Source organism: Hesperophylax consimilis, chromosome 12 (genome assembly GCF_061612785.1).
Source record: "Hesperophylax consimilis isolate HC1 chromosome 12, BYU_Hcon_1.0, whole genome shotgun sequence".
In the NCBI taxonomy this organism is placed as follows: domain Eukaryota; kingdom Metazoa; phylum Arthropoda; class Insecta; order Trichoptera; family Limnephilidae; genus Hesperophylax; species Hesperophylax consimilis.
The window spans coordinates 36385672-36407084 of record NC_142847.1 but is presented as its reverse complement, the minus strand read 5'-3'; the positions used below and the strand labels follow the sequence as shown (position 1 = coordinate 36407084).

Here is a 21413-nt window from a genome sequence, read left to right as displayed (position 1 = left end):
CACGGCATAATACCCCAAAAGTGTTTTAGTGATTTGTTTTAGCCTGGCTAAAGAAGGAGATAGCGCAACACGGCATAATACCCCAAAAACAAGTGTTTTAGTGATTTGTTTTAGCCTGGCTAAAGAAGGAGATAGCGCAACACGGCATAATACCCCAAAAGTGTTTTAGTGATTTGTTTTAGCCTGGCTAAAGAAGGAGATAGCGCAACACGGCATAATACCCCAAAAGTGTTTTAGTGATTTGTTTTAGCCTGGCTAAAGAAGGAGATAGCGCAACACGGCATAATACCCCAAAAACAAGTGTTTTAGTGATTTGTTTTAGCCTGGCTAAAGAAGGAGATAGCGCAACACGGCATAATACCCCAAAAGTGTTTTAGTGATTTGTTTTAGCCTGGCTAAAGAAGGAGATAGCGCAACACGGCATAATACCCCAAAAACAAGTGTTTTAGTGATTTGTTTTAGCCTGGCTAAAGAAGGAGATAGCGCAACACGGCATAATACCCCAAAAGTGTTTTAGTGATTTGTTTTAGCCTGGCTAAACAAGGAGATAGAGCAACATGGCATAATACCCCAAAAACAAATCACTCGAATGCTTATGTTTAACAATAGATGTATGGTTTGGTTATTTAAATCGCTTGCGAAAATCGAAAAACAAAACATTCTTCAATACCTAACCGTAGTTACTTAAGGCCCGAACAAACCGCCGCGATCAAAGCGCGTCCGCGATCCCGTGCACGGTGGCGATCAGATGTTGTGTATGAACTTGTAGCAACGTGTTCACATCGAAGCGTTCTCTGATTGGCCGCGGCGTCCTGTGCAGCGTCTGGACGCGGCGATCGCTCGCGTCCGCGATCAGTTGCTGCTTGCAGGATCTGCACGCTGCACGCAACGTAATTATCTCTGAGTTTGTGGTATTTCTCATGATGTCGGATACAAATACAGAGAGAATGATCAATGAAATTAGCATCTGCCGATGGTTTTTTCATGTTTTCAGCAATTAAATTACAATTATTATCACTTTTGATATAAAATATAATAAACATAATCGATTAGCTATGAATATTCATATTTTTCCGATATTAAATCGCTTATTTTGAGATGTGTATTGACTACACAGCACCGGAACGCGTGTATTTTTTAGCACAGTTCTATGTTTATATTTTGTACAAAAGAAGTTGTAATTATTATATGTATATGTGTTCGATTAATTTGTTTTATTTTAGTGTAAACCATTCTTAAGAATTTTGTCCCCATTAATCTGATATTTAAAATATTGAAATCGAAAGAAACTCTTGTAATTAAAATTCATTAAAAAATAGTTTATTCAAATATACATAAATTCTAACAAAATTGCATTATGGGTTTCATTTTATCCTACCAACCCGTCGAAATTATTTATCTTACCAAACCGTCTTTTAAGTAAATTTACACTTTTCAGGGGCTTTTTCACCATCTTCCCAATAGCTTATCTACCCTAATAACGAATATTATTAAAATAAAAATAAAATACTTGCAGTGGTTAAAAAAATCGGCCAACTTATCCAATATATAGCCACTATACAAAGGTTCGATTACCGAATTATAAACTCCAACTTAATAAATAAATAAACCGTAAATCGTAAATATTCGTTATTAGGGTAGATAAGCTACTATCTTCATCATCTGCAATAGCCGCTAGAAGTAATAATTCTTCTTCAGATTCGTCTCCAAACATGATTATGATTATTTAAATGGTTCCCGCTCCGAGCTATACCTACCACACAACCGACACGAACGTACGAGTGCCACGGACGCCAGCTGATCGCTAGTTGATCAATAGTTTGGTGTGAACGGTTCTGCACGCACACAGGACGCTCACCGTGCACGCCATCGCGGACGCAAAATGATCGCGGCGGTTTGGCCTTGCCTTTATACATACATGGCTTCACAGTGGAATTCAATAAAATTTCACTGCTTTACAATAAAAGATATAAATTTGTTTTAGACCACTTTAATTTTAATTGCACTCTACCGGTTTCGGAAGCACCCTTCCTTCTCGTCAGGAGAGTATTAAAACTAACCTATGATACAAAATATTGACAGATATTTACACAAAAAATATAATTTAGGTGTTTGAGTGGGAGGTTAACAAAGGGGGAAGGGTAATTGCGGGAATTCCGGCAATAACAGAGCGGTTTACTGGAAATATATCTAGAATGGGACTAAATATAAAATCTCTGGATGGATGACGTTTTTAATTTTATTTTTTACTGGTAATTTTTTAGATTCTCACGGCCAAAAGCATTTTTGTTGTTTGTTTTTGGGGTGTTATGCCGTGTTGCGCTAACTCCTTCTTTAGCCGACGTTTCGGACAGCGTTGCAGTGTCCATCATCAGGGCAGATCCGGTAGATCCGAAGATGTGTAAAATTTGGTTGTCGAGTTTGTGCTTATTTGTTTGTGGCCTGGGCCCGTCCAAGTGCGAAATGCCAACGGAAGTGGCGACATCTTGTGGCGTGGCCAAGTTTACAAGCACGAAAATGTTCTGCTATCCTTTTGGAAATCGTCCAAATCATCGACCCTGATAAATCGGCAATCGCCGAACACTTAATTGAAACCGGCCATTACTTTGGATTTGCTCCTGAGGTCCTGGGAAGACCCAAAAATTATAGATCACGCCTGATTATGGAGGCAATTGAAATCTACAAAAATTCTATATATATGTGTCTGTATGAAAATAACTTTAGTTGATATAATAAGCCCTGATGAAGCTTGAGCTAAGCGAAACCTGGTTGGCTGTTAATATTAATTCAAAATAAAAGTGGTGTTTCACAAAGTGTATTTTTCATTTGATATATTTTTTTTTTGTGTAAAATCTGTCAATATTTTGTATCATAGGTTAGTTTTAATATTATCCTGACGAAGGAAGGGTGCTTCCGAAACCGGTAGAGTGCAAATAAAATTAAAGTGGTCTAAAACAAATTTATATCTTTTATTGTAAATTATGATGAGCCACAAAGTAAATGCTTATTACAAATATAAAATTTCACTGCTTTGTGTTTAGAAAATAATAATCAAAATTATTGAGAAAATTAATCATAATAGCCAATTACATAATATGTGTAGTTAGGTATATACTGGATACATATTTGTAACAAATAACAAGCACTTACATTGCATCTTCGTGGCTAGTTTCCACAATGTGTCCAACGCCATTATATTCTATGTTAGCTTTTATACTCTCAACAGCTTTAGCCGATATGTCATTGGCCACAATCCTCGTCAACCCCGGCACTTCCAAGGCATAGCGAATACTTCTCAGTCCGGTAGCGGATAAGGCTTCCAAGATGGATATTCCAGCCGCCTCCTCGACAACTGGCTCTTCTGCCCCATTAGCTTTTTTCCAACTAGCCTTCTTGGGCTTCTGCGGTATATTTTGATACTCCTTTATGAACGTCCTAAGCACGGCTATGCTGAGGTCTCTGTTAAACTCCTGAACAGGATTGTAAAATACGTTCTCCGATGTGAGAAGAACTTTCGCCTTTCCTTCATTTATTGTCTTATTTGTCGGCAGATCGGCAGTCTCCATATCTGTTGTTATACTCATTCTTAACTGCTGAAATATCTATCAAAAAATATTACTCTTAGAATTCGATCGGCAAACTATAACGGCAACTATGTTTCAAAAAGCTATGAATGTTATTTACATTATTCGAGCGACTTTTTGCAATAGACAGGTTATTCACTTTTAACGAGGTCAGACTGCGTAAAATAAGCATTAAATTGTTTCAGGAAATTTGTAGACAAAATTGGGATAGTTTCTAATCAAAATAATTATTCTGCCCGGCAGAACGATACATTATATTCGGTGAGGATATTTTGTTTTAGTTTTCATTGCACGTTTTTCTGACAGCCAGCAACGTCAGAAAAGCGAATACATAGAAAAATAAAGTCGGCAAAATAGGGCTGTTAAGTGATGTTTTTACCGGCACGATTAGCTCGTGGAATAAGTACCGTAACTTAACAATACCTAAGTTAATAGGCCCGAAATTTCTGTTGTTAGTTGTTACTACTCGTTAAGAAATATGTTTACGTTCGTCAAGTTGCTATCTTCTATAAACCCCGTTAAGATAAGCAGAGAGTGATACAACTGATTAAAAAAAAATCAATATAACGGACATAGCAAACGAGTGTAAAAGTGCTTTGGACCAAGTAATTTATGCCATCAGTATTTTTTTGTAAGGTATCTGTTGGCTTAGCTTGTCAGAGTACCTATCAGAGCGAAACTCGATGAAAGTAAATAGCTCTCTTAGCGAACTTAAGCAGCAACTGAAATTTCTTACCATTGTAAAAACTAGCTAGTGAAAAATTACTGAACTTGTATTTATATTTTCCCAATTTTTCGTGTTTCTGGCAACCCTCCCTTTTTTGACATGTAAACACTGTCAAGTAAAGTGACATTTCTTAAATTCTGAGACCTCGTGGTGAATGGCTATGTTGTTTTAAAAGTATATTGTTATACGTGTTATTTTAGTTTGCAAAAATGGATATCGTCGCCGGTGTATTAGAAAAAGAGTTACAGCGCCAGGAGAAATACAAATCTATCAACGTCGAGAAGCATTTAAATCTCGAATTTGATTTAGGAACCCTCCTTGCAACAGATCCCAACGATTTGGATTTAAAAAAAATAGAGTGAGTACACTGTTTTAGTTGATAATAACGATTAGCATTTTAATAAACCAGATATTCTACCGTCAAATGTATGTGTTAAATGAAGATCGTGTTCGTGTCCGTCACTGTTTCAGCATTATTATTATTTATAGGTTATGTTAATAAAAACAATGTGTTTGCTAATCTACTTTGCTTTTCCTACAGAAATGAACGAGATGATTATATTCTAAATTTAACACGAGACAACACACAATTATTATTTAACAAAATATGGGAGCTGCCCACTGAGCGGTTGGATGAGACCATTGTGGTGACCCTGCCTGAGCCCACCTTCATACTGCCCCGTTCGCAAAGGGTACCCAAGCCTCGCCCTCTGACCAAGTGGCAGCAGTTTGCCAAGGACAAGGGCATCTCCAAAACCAAGAAGGACAAAGCCACATGGGACGAAACTTTACAGAAATGGGTTCCACTTTATGGGTAAGCATTTGTTTCTCCTTTCTGGTTTGTTGTCAAAAGTATCAATGAAATGTAGTTTTGCTTCATCACAGCAACAGTTTTAGGTAAATGTACAGAAAATAGCACATTTTATTTTAAAACACTCTGTATCAGTTAGATAATAATGAGCAGTAAGTTTTTGTGTTTCCGTAAATGGAAAATAATGTCTTTTCTTCCCACCATGTTTCGACATAATATATATATATATATATATACTCTTTTTTCATTATTTTTTAACTAACCTGTGGAGAGCTGGAACAGAAAATCGTCAGCACACACTATAAAATTACGTTGACGAGTTTTGCTCAAAAGTCAGACCAAAAACTAAGTTGTTTTTTTTTTCGATTATTAAATTATTTATATCGTAACACGTTTCACAAGAATAGCTAACTTTAACTAAAAATAAGAAAATCTCCCATTCGGAGGCAGCTGTCCGAAAATGTATTTGTACCAATGTATAAACCGGTTTTATTATTTTTACATAAACCTGAATACATACCCTACACGAAAAACATGAATCAAAAGGTGTTTTGAAAGAAAGAATGACCTTTATACTACTTTAAAAACTCTAATATTTCCATTTTTGCAAAGCAGTTTTACGTTAACTAATGTTGACAAATACCTTATAATATTAATAATACGTCCAACTCCAGTAAAATATTGGCAATATCAACAACTCTGGCCGCTACAGGCGCTAGTGTAGCATGTTGACGTTGACATCCCTTTTAATGGCACCAAATTGAATTTATTTAGTACTTAGTGGTGGTGTTTTGCGCTTTCTAATTTGTATTTTGACCAATATTGATTTTTAAAAAAAATGCCCTAAAAAGTAGATTCTTTGTGTGCAATTTACGGATGTAATAATTACAAACAACAAAAACACTCCAGGTGAAATATAATATCAGTGTTAAATCTAGCTAATACAAAGATCTTAATTACGGAAAAAGTTGAATATACTACGAAAAATATAATTATAAAAATTTTAAGGATAATTTAGAAAAGGTGAGTTACTCCCATGTTCTATTCTGTTCATGTTGAAGTTATAAATCATCGTCAGTATTGATGCCTACGACACATTACACAATATGCATAATTTGGACGTGGCCTATACGTATTATAAGTTTAGGCGTCACACTGCGCTATAATCTTCCTTAGGAGAGGGGGTCAGATTAACTGGGGAACTGCAGCGGAATATCATTTCTTTGTATGGGATCTGTCACATTGACAGATGACAGCCGCGTGATCACGGGGCTTTGTAAATTGATCTGTCCCTCTCTCATTCTATGGCTGGATAGTGGCTCGTATAATTTTCAAATATAGCCTGGCTAGCAGATCACGGTGCATCGTCGTCGCCACACCCACACTTAAAACACATCATCTGTCAGGTGTGACAGGTCTGTATGGGATTGTATGGAGACATTGATGTATTATATTTAGATGAACATGAAAAAATTGGTTCCGCTTTTTGACCTCCAACTCTCCCAAGACTCTAACTAAAACTGCTTATTGTTTCCTAATAGTGGAACAAGTTTCAACGAGATATTAATACGCAATAGCGCCTCTAATTGTAGCTCTATGTATGGAGAGCGATATGGAGTTATATAAAACGTGTCGATGCGTATAGCATAATCTGTCACCCCCTTGATATTCAAAACACATTTTTTATAAAATGCCTCTTAAATTATTGAATATATTATAACGTGAATGTATAATATATTTTTATTCATTAAATATTCAGAATTCAGAGGCTAAATTAGTGAAATAAAAAGTAGAATCGAAAGTGTTATTAGCCCAAGCGATTCTGATTTTGTCCTGTACAGTTTTCAAAGCATGTAGGTTAAAATCGCATTGCAAAAATTCCAGCGTGGGTGGTACTAAAACGGGTCTCCGGAGCACCATCGGCACTCCACTCGATAAACCCAAACTAAGAACCTATTTTAGGCTCATATTTTGGTTTAAATAAGAGAAGGGAAAAAAAAATCTTAAAACTTTCACATTAAAAACAATGACCGCCAAGTGAACATTCGATTTTAGTTTTAATGATATGACTATTGAAACTGAAATACTTGTCACTATTTTTTTATTTTAGTGTGTTGGGGAAACAAACAGCTTTAAAATTTTATTTGAATAATTAAATTTTACGTATTGCACAGTGAAGCTTGTTAAAATTATTATCTTACTACCATTAAATGTTTTTTTTTTTTAAGTGTGTATAAGGCGTGTCTCTTTTTTGTGTATATTTACCACAGTTTTATTCAACAAATGAGTATTATTTTTGTCAGCAGGATTGACGTCTGGTTCCTACCCAGGCGTCGTGGGTTCAATTCTTCTGCTGGCTAAAACCTCTATCATTGCATAAGCAATATTTTCCACTTATAATGGTGGTGGTAGGAATTTTTAAAACAAAGTCAGGTTATTCGTAATGTTTAATGAGATTGTTGGCCTTTAAAAAAGAAAATAAATCAATGATATGTTGTGTGTTCAGTTATAAGCGTGCGGCAGCCCAAAAGGACAAGGACTGGCTGATCGAGGTCCCACAGAATGTTGACCCCATGAAGGACATGTTTGCCGCAAAGGCGGAAGTCAAGAGCGAGAAGGTGGCCAAGAACGAGCTTCAGCGGCTGAAGAACATCGCCCGAGCCACCAAGGTCAAGATCCCCCGCATCGGCCTTCCTGTCACATCGGATAAGGCCACGGCTAACCAGGTCAGTGGTAGTTCACGCTATTATGTTAACCAATAATGTCAACCATATTTGATGATGAATAATTGTCTTTCAAACTTCATCTCACTCATTTAATGATCATCGAATCAATTATCTGCACCATTTTGAATTTTTCAAATTTAAATGATCGTTGTTGAATACTGATAGAGCGTGCAGAGGGTAAAAATCCCACAAACAGAACCCTAAGAGCGTGCAGAGGGTAAAAATCCCACAAACAGAACCCTAAGAGCGTGCAGAGGGTAAAAATCCCACAAACAGAACCCTAAGAGCGTGCAGAGGGTAAAAATCCCACAAACAGAACCCTAAGAGCGTGCAGAGGGTAAAAATCCCACAAACAGAACCCTAACTGGCACTAAACTGATACAAATTTTCATATCCAATGGCTGCTTTTGGCGCTTGAGAAGTTAATCTAGTTGTGAACAGCTGAAATGGTTCAAAATACGGTTTTAACTTTATTGTATTTATTAAAATACCCCGAACTAGGCAAATGCCCATATTATGGGGTAACATAATACAAATAAGAATTATATATATGCACATGTGAAGTAAAACACCCTTTTGTCGGTGGCTGAGTTGACATCGCATTTGGGTCCCACCCAATTCCTCGGCTGGCTAAATCCACCACAACACAAGCAACAGCTTATTCGTAACACTACTAATGCTTGTCTTTCTTTTTTAAATAAAAAAACTGATAATAATGTAAAAACAAAAATTATTATTATTTGACATCTCCATTCAATTTCTTGGACATCTGTCCATTTATTGATGGCTGAGGGATTTGGGTGCCTCGGTGTTGGTAGGAAAATCCGGAGACGTCATGTTGGAAACAGCAGACTGTCTGACCAGTCCTCTTCTTATATTATATCCTTCACTTCTCAATAACAGGGTTGTCTCAATGTCAGGGTGGATCTATCATAGGGATAAAGACGGAATGATGGGTCATTATTTTTCCCCGATTTCCGGAACGATTCATCTGAGTGTATCTTTCTTCAGTCAGACAAGGATTTCATTCAGGAAGCTTTCCGATTCTGTTCTGCCACTTTCTTATGAAAGATATGAAATTCTTGTCCTAACAATATATTAATTTTTGGTAGTACATATCACCCTTTGGTCTTACCTTATTTTTGTTGTGTATTTAAAGTATGTAATGTTGCAGAGAGGCAGCACACAAGTTAAATATGCAATTGATGGTATGAAATCTTATGTAGTATTTATCTTTTTAAATACAGCACAGTAAAATGGTTGAGGGTACCTGTACATTACGGTTCGTTCTTTTTTCTTTTGGGCATGGATTTTTGCTAGAGAAAGTAATCCTATCTAGTAAGTCTATTGTTTACCAAAAGCTTGCAGTCCATAAATGCTATAAAACTAACGTTGCCCCCTAAAAAGATAGGAATTAGGTTAAATTTATGAACCAATGCCCAATAACCCACAACTTTGTCTCACTTACACTTGCCAGACACCGTAGATCTCCATCCCATTTGAATTTCATAGAATGCTGAACGCCAAAATGTAACCATATTACCACGGAGGGCTAAATGTAATACTTGTTTTAAACTAACCTTGTAGTAAAACGATCAGTTAAAATAATCTCAAATTCATGATGATATTTAAAGCTTCTATCTTCTTTATTCTATGTTTTTGAAGCTTATGTTTAGGCAGTTAATGTGGTAAAATGTTTTTAGTGATTCAAGAAATAATTAAAATGGAGAGAAATTGTACATATTATTTGAATATGCATTAAAATGGCGGTGTTTATATTCTCCAGTTGGCAACAGCAGTCACCGTCGCCCGCTCTGCCACGGCGTCGGTGGGCAAGTTCCAACCGCGTCTTCCCAAGGAGCAGGACGCGCGAGGCCGCGGCGTGGCGGAACTGGTCGGCAACGAGCGCAAACGTAAGGCTGCGCCGCCCGACCTGGACACAGAGCGCAAGAACAACCTCGACCTGGTTGACGGCCTGTCCAGAAAAACGCCGCGCATCGACATGGATCTGGCAGTTTCCAAGCAGCTGAGGCAAGAACAGCAAGAGTTAGTATATTTTGTTATCCTAATTTATTTTACATTATTGTACATTTCATCCAAAAAGTGTAGAAATTTAATAAACTGGAACAAAATTACTGTAGCAACACTGATTTTAGAACAAATTATAGTAGATTCATATGCGAGGTTATGATTGACTCTTGAATATGACAGTTTGATATTGGACAGAAAAAATTGCATAATTTAATGTTTCTTAACATCTCTAATTTTCTAAAAATACACTAATACGATTTCCCCTCTCAATGTAAACAATTCGATTGATTCAATGCAGCAGGTGACCTAGTATTTGTTAAATATTTTCACCTAATAAAACTTTTTTGATTCCCAGGAGATCTGAAGAGAAGCGGAATGAGAAGCCCAAGGCCGGGCGCAAGAAGCCGGGCAAAGGAGGGAAGAAAGCGTTCGTGAAGAAGGCCGGAGCCAAGCCGGTGGCCGGCAAGGGACAGAGGAATCCCACCAAGAGGAACGTTGGAAGGAAACGGAGATAAATATTACTGGGGGTGTCGTTGCTATAATAAATATTTAAGTACAATATTGCTCTTTTCTTTCTATTATCCTCATTTATTTATAATTTCAAGGATTATTATTATTTGATGAGCAGGCAGTGTTCTGCTGATGCACTAGTATCTAATTTCACAATAGGTTGTAACAGTAATAAGTTGATTTCAATTTAAAAATAAGTTAACCTTTGGAATGCTGAGCTCCCGCTTCCTAATATCTCTGTAGTTTGCCGAGGACAAAATATACTTATGTCAGATTATGGTACATGAATATGCCGGTGCTTAATGGATAAAAAGTTTTCAAATCCAATGGGTACTTTTGGCGCTCGAATACATAGTTAATTCTTTCTTCTCTCCAAATAAGAATCCAATTGATTTATATTTGTAGCATCGCCAAAATGTTGTGGAAGTTTATTACGTGCTTCCACTACTTTATTTGGAAGGAAGTGTTTCATAGGATTGAATGAAAAGGTGTTTTGTTAAATTCATTTTAGAGCTGTGATGTATGGTAATAAGTTGAGTATTTAAGCGATAGATGGCGCTAGTCATAAAGCTTACTCCAGAGTCTGTCAGATGTCGCTAGAGTGTAACAGATGCTTGTGAGGTTATAGTGACAGGGAACAAGCTTCTCGAACGAGAGAATTACCAACCCTCGGGTAATGAACAGTGTAGCTAAATCCAGACTCTTATTTGTAATGTAAATAAACACAATTATAAGTACATAGAACCTTTTACTTTTTAACAAAGAGTGTCCAACACTTAAATCTGCAAAGTAAGACAGATATAACAAGTGCCCATGATGATTTTCACTTGTGTTGGTGAAGATTTCTTAAATACCAAGGCAACTATAATGTCCTAACATAATTTTGAAAGTTCAATCAAGTCACCCCTACACTGCAGCCCATCAATAAAAACAAAGAAAATAAGACATTTTTTCAAACAACGAAGTTGGGCAACTTCATAAAAGTAATAGTGATATGATATGATGTCTGTATATATATGATGTGATATGAAAGAGACCGCGTGCCAGAGTGAGACAGATGAATGGGAGTCTAAATAGTAGGTAAGTTGTCCATTGTCTCAGATTCGGAACAACAACCTTAAATCATACACCTGATAGAATAAAAGAATGTGAAACGTAAGAACGTGTCTTATTTATCACAAATAATTAATCTGAGTAATTCGTCAGCCACGACACATAATTACTACAAATAGTTTATTGAAAATTGTTCATATTGATCTCGCAAATTCGTATATAATTTTTATGTCATTTAAGAGATGCCAATGCCTTACAAAATGTCACTTTTGTGCTTTCTACATAAATTATGAAATATTATGGCAACTAAATTGAAATCTTCAAAAACACTATTTTCTCTGTCAAAACGGTTTGCCTTTTAAGATTGGAAACAAAAATACAGTTCATCCGAGCACAAAAACACAGGCATAATGTTATGCGTCAAACATTGATTTATTCTCAATAAATACAGAAGCATTTTCTACATAATAAATGTAAGTACATACATAAAAGGTAAATTTTAAAACTAGATTACACATTGGCCTTTTTTATATTGCTCTTATTATGTAGAAGTAAGGGTCCTACTTGTCTACATTAATTTATACTCTAAATAATAAATAACTAAGCTAGAGTTGTATTAACCTACAAGTCTTTTCACAGATAAACATGGCGTATGTTGTAAAGTTCACCAAAACATAAATACGTACATTACATATGAATCTTTGGCATTACTACTTTATTCTGACTACCCATATTACATTGACATATTATTACATAGTCCACAGTTCGGATAGCTTCCATTCTTGTTTCAAGCACCTTTTCTTAAACCTATTGTAATACATATCTGCTAATGTATACTTGAAACTATACAGTTTAACACTATGTACTAGTCACTAAAGGTTTTACTAAAAATTGTGGTGAAAATTTTATTCAATTGATAAACAACTGTGTATGTGAAAACATTACTAATATAGAAACTGACAAAAAATACTTCATGGAAAGATATACACATTGTTTACACAGCCAAATGGGCTTGTTTGTCTGCTGTATAAACTTGAAATTTCTCATTGAATTTCGGAATATTTCAAAGGTATTTTAAATGTGCTATATATTTCTTCTTTTTGAAGATGTCGTAAAAACAAATACCATTTTTAGAAACCAAATAAAATAATCATTTATTTTTTTGTATTTAAATTAAACTTTGATACCTATTTATAAATTGGAATATTTTAATTTCAAACATGAAAAAAGTGGAAAGAAAAAAAATTTTTTTACTCCAAACGTTGAAAAATTGAGAGAATGCGAAATTTTTAAAATACATTCCTTTTATTTAGGAAATCTGGAAGAAAACTGTCACCCACTTTTAATCTCGTTAATATAATAAAAATATATAATAATTCCCAGAGAATAACAACAACAAAAACGAGATTTTGAATTAATTGTAAGCGCAATATAAACATTGATTTCTATGATTTATATTTACCTACACACACATAAAACATTTACATAATTAAAACAATCACTTTCATAAAATTATTATTAAATTCAGCAGCAACAGTATTAAAGAATAATGTGTAGGAAATAACCTAACTTTTTCAAGACTGGAAATTTCACATGTCAATCTGCGGAAAATCCAATGTTGCCAGTTGCTTCTGAGCCCAACTAAAGATATTTTTTAATAGTACGAACATGAATCTAAACATTCAGTGTTTATACAATGTGTAACAAAAACACCGTTTAACAAATGTGGAGTGGTTTTTCTTTAGTAAGGATGTAAGAATATTAATCTACTTATTTAAATCCTCTATTGGTTTATACACTCCTGTGGGTCTAGCACAGTGAAATAGGTGTAACTACCGATGATTTTATACCAATTTCCCTAGCACAGTTGGAAGTTAGAATGGAATCAATTCATCGCGTATTAATTGTATTGAATTAATTAAGTCCATACAATTTATTTCAGTTCTAAGAGCTAAGTTAGTTCACCCCCATTCATTAATAAGCCAGTTATTTTGCATAACAAACAACATTACCCAAAAAGTTGTGCATATTGACAGATTATCTGATACCTTGGAGGCGCGCTAAGAGTATCGGCTTTTGTCTACCGAGTGTCAGAATCATATTCTGATAGTGCTGGTAAATATCGTTATCTAACCATAGATGACAGATTTCGTCAATATCGTATTGACATAGGGCTTTATCGATCGTCTGTGCTCGACCTCCTGCTGTAAAAAGGATGATCCCACACCACTAGACTTACTAAAACAAACATTCTGAGGGGTGTTGAGTGCAGATCAACTGATGCTGACATTGTTTGCAACCAAGCGTCTTCTCTCTGACTAGATTTAAGATTTGCGCCGAAAACCATAATTATACAAAATATTGTATAGCACAGGTTAGCTTCAATATTAGACTTGTACATTTCATCAAAATGAATACATATAAAAATATAATATGATGTATTAATATCTATGTGGCTTGCTTCTAAAAGGGCCAATGAGACTTTTAAAAATCTAAAAGGCCTATGAAGATTTTGCTCTTTAGCATGTTTTAATTTAAGAAAAGTGATTTTCTAGTTTAACATAGTTTTAAAATCTAAAAATCCTTTCTCAAAATTAAAAGATTCTTTCAGAATTTGAAAAATAATCCAATTTTGAGGTGAAATTGCAAAATATATATGTGTATATTGAAAAACTGACATTGGTCATTTTAGAAGCAAGCCACTGAACTTATAATATGCACAATTGGAAAACAATGCTTGATTTTATACAATGAATAAAGCCTGTGACAGACCATGCCATAAGGGCGGTATATTCTCGTGACTTTATCACTCGCCATACATTCCCATTGGGATTGTATGGCAAGTGATATGCTGAAATAGGCCAAGCCATGATGCGTATAGTGTAATCTGTCAGCCCCATAACACTTAAAAATTATTGTAAATTTATATAAAAATGTAATAAAAGTAAGTCAAATAGATGATTATGAAAACATATTTGGATGTGATCAGACGGAAACTGATATTGGGAATGAATGTACTCAAGTGTATTCTGGTTTGATTTGTACATTCGTATGAACATGAAATATAAAAATATTTATCTTAAAGTTATTCGAAAAATATACTCCGGTTAACATTTAAAAAATGGCTATGTACCTGGAGGAATTCTGGTAATCAGAAAACCTGCCATTTGTACATAATTCAGAATATTGAGCAGATGCGATATACCCTGCGAAGGTGTGTGTACTGCAAGGGGTTAAATATATTAACCTCCTCGATGTACTGTGTGTGTGTGTCTGTGTGTTACTTATCCATGAAAATATATGACCAGTTTAATTGAATGAAAAGCAACAGTGGGTAAGTGAATAAAAATATTAAATACTTATAAAACTAAATAAATACATTAATTTACTATTTATGTTATTTAACTGCACAATTCTGTATCTACCTTTAGAAAATCATTAAGATTCTAATTTAATAAGTAACATTTTGAATAAAAATTGGTTACTTTGAGATGCAATGCATACAACTAATGGAATAATAGAAGTAGTTTACTCAGTCTAACAACACTAAAAAAAGAAAAAGATTTAGTAAAAACAACATTTCACGAGAATTAATCAAAAGTTTAACATTAATGGAATCCTAAATCGAGTCTTATTTCCAGTGTTTTATCACTTATGTATATTTAAGTTTATCAAACGAGAAGGTAAATTGGCACAAATATTTAATTAAACATTGATTAGGACGAGGATAATGGAAAGATTACATATTAAAAGTTTTCCATCTTCTGCTTAAGAACTCATTCTTCCTAACGTTAGATAGTTTTCCATCTTCTGCTTAAGAACTCATTCTTCCTAACGTTAGATAGTTTTCCATCTTCTGCTTAAGAACTCATTCTTCCTAACGTTAGATATTTTTCACATACTTACTGGCCTTCCAAACCAAATATTGGACAAGTTAGTTTTCAAGGGCGGCAACTCTTCTATCACAGTCCATATTTTAAAACATTAAATAAAATATTTGCATGGACTAGAGATGATTCTAAATGCCGCAGAGCAGCAAGATAGCAAGCCTGCTCACCGAACCTCACATTAGTAAATACACCCAGTCCAACAAATTTCAATTTTTTACAAGTTTGTGTTCAAAGATGTACACAATGTTGCTGAACTGTTTAAGGTGGTATTATGTATCACCTGATACAAACAACGGAAAATAAATGACTTAATATTGGCGGTTTCAGCAACCCAGCGAAGATATTACAATGACAATGATATAGACATTTCTAAATTTACTTGCATCCCTCGTTATTCCAGCAGCGTTCGCACACGATGTAGCTGTCGGAGGTGGCGTCATGCTTTGCCTTGTCGTGGCAGACAATGTGCACCAGTTTCAGGTTTTCAGTGGTGAAGAGTTCTTTGTAGTACCAGATGGCAGATATGTGACCAACGTTCACCTGCTTTCTGCAGCTGTAGCACTTCTCCTTAACCTTGTGCACAAGCTCCAGGGCTCTCAGCACGCTGGGGACTATACTGCGGGACAGCTCTATTCTATGATCCAGGTTCCAAGTCTGGAAGAGGATCCGCTCTTCGCGACTTCGATATGGATTGATGAAGTGTGAATCGGAATACTTGCATTGCTCCCGGTTCCACAACCCGCCACATTCAAACAGTCCATCCTCGTTGCAAAGTCTTTCACTTTCTTTTGAACTTCGATCGAAATATCTTCCATTGTATTCATTTGAAGCTAACATATTTTGTAAAGCTTTGAGGAAGAGATTTATTTCTGTTTTGACATTACTTTTCTGCGAGGTGTATAGGTCTGAGTTGATCAATAGTTGCTTCACTTTGTAGAAATATCCCTTCATTCTGTCCTTGGCTTTCCTGCTCATTACCACCTCTTTGCTTTTATCATTGGTTTCTATTCCTGAAAAAATAAAGCACACTGATATTATTCTAATAATTTATTGTTATCAAGCTAAATTTGTAGAATTCCATTTCGATTTTAAGTTTACCTTTTATGCATTCAATAATTTTATTATTCAATTTATAACAATGTCATCATTATAATTACATTTTATTTATATGAAACCTCACAAAAGCGCCCCTGTCGTCTGTACAGAGTAAAGACAGGAGAACTATGTCCTATGGGTTAAGGTAGGGGCTGTAGGAAGGGATTTATTAATGCGGGTCTTGAAGAGGCCCACATTATATGAAGGAGGAAAAACAGATGCCGGTAGCTTGTTCCACATACACAAAAGCGAGTCGAAGAAACGACCCTTTCTCATGAAGTCAAAATCAACTGTGAATGGGTGTTCCGCTTGTGTCTTAGTGTGCAATATTAAATGATATAATTATCATCAATCATTCCCATGATCAGCAACATAATATATTATGTAATATGGGCTGTAAAAAATAGAGGTAATGAAATATTCAGTAAAGCGGTTAGGGACGCAACACTAATAGCCTGATAACCATCTCTATAGTGAATTTTAGTGTACTTTTACTTTTTGTACTCCGCCCATCAATATATTGCACGAAAAAGGAGTTGACACGAACCTTCAAACCATTGTGGATCACTCTTCCAGTCACTGGACTTCATCTTTTCCTTATCAGCACTATCCGTGTATTCCTGGAGCTTCTTTAACTTCTCTGCGATATTCTGACTGAAGAACTCCTGGGCATATTGACCAGCTTTTAAGTACTCGTGTTTGGTGGATCGGATTATGTCATACAAATGCTCAAAATCTGAAATTATTCATATATTTATTTTTCGCAAGTCACATAAGATCACAAAATTTCCTTATCATGAATAGTGAAAATTCCACAATCTAACTGTGTTTAAAAAAAATTATATTTGTAGAACATCATAACCCTAATCCTATATTCACTTTTATATTGTGTAATTCATTTATGTGTATGATTTTATATGGCAGACAGAATATTGCAATTTTCTACAATTTGGGAGGCGGATATGGTAACCGCAGCCCCAGGTTCCATTTATTGGATAACCAACACCCCTGCCATAGATCACCCCAAGTGGTTCGCTACATTTGATGACTGCATGGGGGCCCGGATCCACAAACCGGATCGGGAGGCCAGTTGAAGGAGACACTTTAACATCTCCAGCCGGACGGGCTCCATCATTTATGTAGATCCATTTTTTCAATCCATCATTTATGTAGAGTATAAACAATATCGGGCCTACTACCGATCCTTGCGGTATCCCCAGCGTATTTTCAATTAGATTTGATATATTCTTACTTATCTTAGTTGTTTGTTGTCTGTTGCTTAAATAATTTTGAAATCATTTTAATTCCTTTCCTTTTATTCCGTATTACTTTAATTTTTTAATAACTCTTTTTCTATCTATTGTTTCAAAGGCTCTCTGTAAATCTAAAAACACCGCAACAATGCACATGTTTTTATCTATATCTTCCTTCTAATCATCAATTACTAAATTTAATGCTGTTTCGCATGAATTGTTGTTCCTAAATCCAGATTGTTCTTATTGATTGATTATTGATTTTATGGTATCAAGAATACCATCATAATTTGCAGAGGGACCCGGGTTGACAAGCCGGATCGGGAGAGGCCAGTTAAGGGAGACACTTTAACATCTCCAGCCGGACTCTCTCGACCCATCGCCTTGCACCATTATAATACACCACTATTTGCAGAGGGACCCGGGTTGACAAGCCGGATCGGGAGAGGCCAGTTAAGGGAGACACTTTAACATCTCCAGCCGGACTCTCTCGACCCATCGCCTTGCACCATTATAATACACCACTATTTGCAGAGGGACCCGGGTTGACAAGCCGGATCGGGAGAGGCCAGTTAAGGGAGACACTTTAACATCTCCAGCCGGACTCTCTCGACCCATCGCCTTGCACCATTATAATACACCACTATTTGCAGAGGGACCCGGGTTGACAAGCCGGATCGGGAGAGGCCAGTTAAGGGAGACACTTTAACATCTCCAGCCGGACTCTCTCGACCCATCGCCTTGCACCATTATAATACACCACTATTTACAGAGGGACCCGGGTTGACAAGCCGGATCGGGAGAGGCCAGTTAAGGGAGACACTTTAACATCTCCAGCCGGACTCTCTCGACCCATCGCCTTGCACCATTATAATACACCACTATTTGCAGAGGGACCCGGGTTGACAAGCCGGATCGGGAGAGGCCAGTTAAGGGAGACACTTTAACATCTCCAGCCGGACTCTCTCGACCCATCGCCTTGCACCATTATAATACACCACTATTTGCAGAGGGACCCGGGTTGACAAGCCGGATCGGGAGAGGCCAGTTAAGGGAGACACTTTAACATCTCCAGCCGGACTCTCTCGACCCATCGCCTTGCACCATTATAATACACCACTATTTGCAGAGGGACCCGGGTTGACAAGCCGGATCGGGAGAGGCCAGTTAAGGGAGACACTTTAACATCTCCAGCCGGACTCTCTCGACCCATCGCCTTGCACCATTATAATACACCACTATTTGCAGAGGGACCCGGGTTGACAAGCCGGATCGGGAGAGGCCAGTTAAGGGAGACACTTTAACATCTCCAGCCGGACTCTCTCGACCCATCGCCTTGCACCATTATAATACACCACTATTTGCAGAGGGACCCGGGTTGACAAGCCGGATCGGGAGAGGCCAGTTAAGGGAGACACTTTAACATCTCCAGCCGGACTCTCTCGACCCATCGCCTTGCACCATTATAATACACCACTATTTGCAGAGGGACCCGGGTTGACAAGCCGGATCGGGAGAGGCCAGTTAAGGGAGACACTTTAACATCTCCAGCCGGACTCTCTCGACCCATCGCCTTGCACCATTATAATACACCACTATTTGCAGAGGGACCCGGGTAGACAAGCCGGATCGGGAGAGGCCAGTTAAGGGAGACACTTTAACATCTCCAGCCGGACTCTCTCGACCCATCGCCTTGCACCATTATAATACACCACTATTTGCAGAGGGACCCGGGTTGACAAGCCGGATCGGGAGAGGCCAGTTAAGGGAGACACTTTAACATCTCCAGCCGGACTCTCTCGACCCATCGCCTTGCACCATTATAATACACCACTATTTGCAGAGGGACCCGGGTTGACAAGCCGGATCGGGAGAGGCCAGTTAAGGGAGACACTTTAACATCTCCAGCCGGACTCTCTCGACCCATCGCCTTGCACCATTATAATACACCACTATTTGCAGAGGGACCCGGGTAGACAAGCCGGATCGGGAGAGGCCAGTTAAGGGAGACACTTTAACATCTCCAGCCGGACTCTCTCGACCCATCGCCTTGCACCATTATAATACACCACTATTTGCAGAGGGACCCGGGTTGACAAGCCGGATCGGGAGAGGCCAGTTAAGGGAGACACTTTAACATCTCCAGCCGGACTCTCTCGACCCATCGCCTTGCACCATTATAATACACCACTATTTGCAGAGGGACCCGGGTTGACAAGCCGGATCGGGAGAGGCCAGTTAAGGGAGACACTTTAACATCTCCAGCCGGACTCTCTCGACCCATCGCCTTGCACCATTATAATACACCACTATTTGCAGAGGGACCCGGGTTGACAAGCCGGATCGGGAGAGGCCAGTTAAGGGAGACACTTTAACATCTCCAGCCGGACTCTCTCGACCCATCGCCTTGCACCATTATAATACACCACTATTTGCAGAGGGACCCGGGTTGACAAGCCGGATCGGGAGAGGCCAGTTAAGGGAGACACTTTAACATCTCCAGCCGGACTCTCTCGACCCATCGCCTTGCACCATTATAATACACCACTATTTGCAGAGGGACCCGGGTTGACAAGCCGGATCGGGAGAGGCCAGTTAAGGGAGACACTTTAACATCTCCAGCCGGACTCTCTCGACCCATCGCCTTGCACCATTATAATACACCACTATTTGCAGAGGGACCCGGGTTGACAAGCCGGATCGGGAGAGGCCAGTTAAGGGAGACACTTTAACATCTCCAGCCGGACTCTCTCGACCCATCGCCTTGCACCATTATAATACACCACTATTTGCAGAGGGACCCGGGTTGACAAGCCGGATCGGGAGAGGCCAGTTAAGGGAGACACTTTAACATCTCCAGCCGGACTCTCTCGACCCATCGCCTTGCACCATTATAATACACCACTATTTGATTTAACACTATTACACTATTTGATTAAATAGTGACAAAGTATTTTATTTTCGTATAGTTAAAACGACAAGAAATTATTATAATAAACATCACAAATACCTGGTACAATCAGAGGGCAAGGATTCAGATAATTTTGATAGTTTTTTTTTCAGAAATACCTGTTTTCATGGTTTCCTCTGGTAGGACGACGACCAGGAGGGTCTGCGCGGGGAGGGTTCTGAAGTAATCATCGTCTTCTACCAGAGTACCGTCTTCCGCCACATGACATTTGCAGGCCTGCCATTTATCCTTGACCTGGAAATGACCCAGTTCTCAATAAGTCCAAGGGCATGTTATTAACAATGTATCAAATGAAATTAGGTCATATCGGGTAACCAGATCCCAAATATACACGGTGAATTTAAATAACTAAATGGACTTTAAAAAAACGCACATACCATAAGTTTATCGCATGATTTTTGAAGAAATTCATTCAGAGATTCAGCGGCCACCCCAATTTTCTTGTCTCTACATAGGTTTGTAACTTTAAGACCTTTTTTAGCCATTTCTAGTGTGATTTTAATTCAGAATATACTACTATGTACCAGTATCTGTCAAACGCGCACAACGGCACAAACGTAAACTTGGCCTTGACATCTCACCACTTTTACCATAGATATAACCGATATAACACTCAATTTTGACATTTGACATTTCAATGGTCAATTCAAACGTAAAAAAAACTGAAAATAATCTTTTAGACCAGTACCTGACCTGACAGCTTAGTTTTTTGTTTCTAATATTCACAAACTGCAAGGATAAAATATCTAAAAAAATATATGT

The 21413-nt window shown here is 37.5% G+C and overlaps 3 protein-coding genes across 3 annotated transcripts in view; 1 reads left to right on the top strand and 2 right to left on the bottom strand.

Moving 5' to 3' along the window:
• Trm1 (tRNA methyltransferase 1) overlaps window positions 1-3824 on the bottom strand; it is a 28888-nt gene extending 25064 nt beyond the window's left edge. The window contains exon 1 of the mRNA XM_089637606.1: window positions 3151-3824. Coding sequence (XP_089493732.1) covers window positions 3151-3584 — 434 coding nt within the window. The 5' untranslated portion in view covers window positions 3585-3824. The remainder of the gene's footprint in view (window positions 1-3150) is intronic.
• Window positions 3825-4417: 593 nt separating this feature from the next.
• LOC149419571 (ribosome biogenesis regulatory protein homolog) lies at window positions 4418-10444 on the top strand. The gene is made up of 5 exons (XM_089637893.1): window positions 4418-4669; window positions 4853-5125; window positions 7629-7848; window positions 9635-9894; window positions 10235-10444. Exons 1-5 carry the CDS (start codon window positions 4521-4523, stop codon window positions 10392-10394), a joined length of 1062 nt encoding a protein of 353 aa, XP_089494019.1. The 5' UTR covers window positions 4418-4520; the 3' UTR covers window positions 10395-10444.
• A 1425-nt stretch (window positions 10445-11869) lies between these two features.
• Window positions 11870-21203, bottom strand: Drep4 (DNA fragmentation factor-related protein 4). The gene is made up of 4 exons (XM_089638403.1): window positions 21029-21203; window positions 20750-20885; window positions 16975-17163; window positions 11870-16342 (listed from the first exon to the last, which is right to left on the bottom strand). The coding sequence occupies exons 1-4, from the start codon at window positions 21134-21136 to the stop codon at window positions 15708-15710; spliced, it is 1068 nt and encodes a 355-aa protein (XP_089494529.1). The 5' UTR covers window positions 21137-21203; the 3' UTR covers window positions 11870-15707.
• Window positions 21204-21413: the final 210 nt, after the last annotated feature.

Excerpts from the sequence above, each read along its gene's own strand:
- LOC149419571 (XM_089637893.1), top strand. The coding sequence starts at position 4,521 with ATGGATATCGTCGCCGGTGTATTAGAAAAAGAGTTACAGCGCCAGGAG. Across the intron at positions 7,849-9,634 it reads ATAAGGCCACGGCTAACCAG|TTGGCAACAGCAGTCACCGT; the intron begins GTCAGTGGTAGT and ends TATATTCTCCAG. Across the intron at positions 9,895-10,234 it reads CTGAGGCAAGAACAGCAAGA|GAGATCTGAAGAGAAGCGGA; the intron begins GTTAGTATATTT and ends TTTGATTCCCAG.
- Drep4 (XM_089638403.1), bottom strand. The coding sequence starts at position 21,136 with ATGGCTAAAAAAGGTCTTAAAGTTACAAACCTATGTAGAGACAAGAAA. Across the intron at positions 20,886-21,028 it reads AATCATGCGATAAACTTATG|GTCAAGGATAAATGGCAGGC; the intron begins GTATGTGCGTTT and ends GGTCATTTCCAG. Across the intron at positions 16,343-16,974 it reads TGATCCACAATGGTTTGAAG|GAATAGAAACCAATGATAAA; the intron begins GTTCGTGTCAAC and ends TTATTTTTTCAG.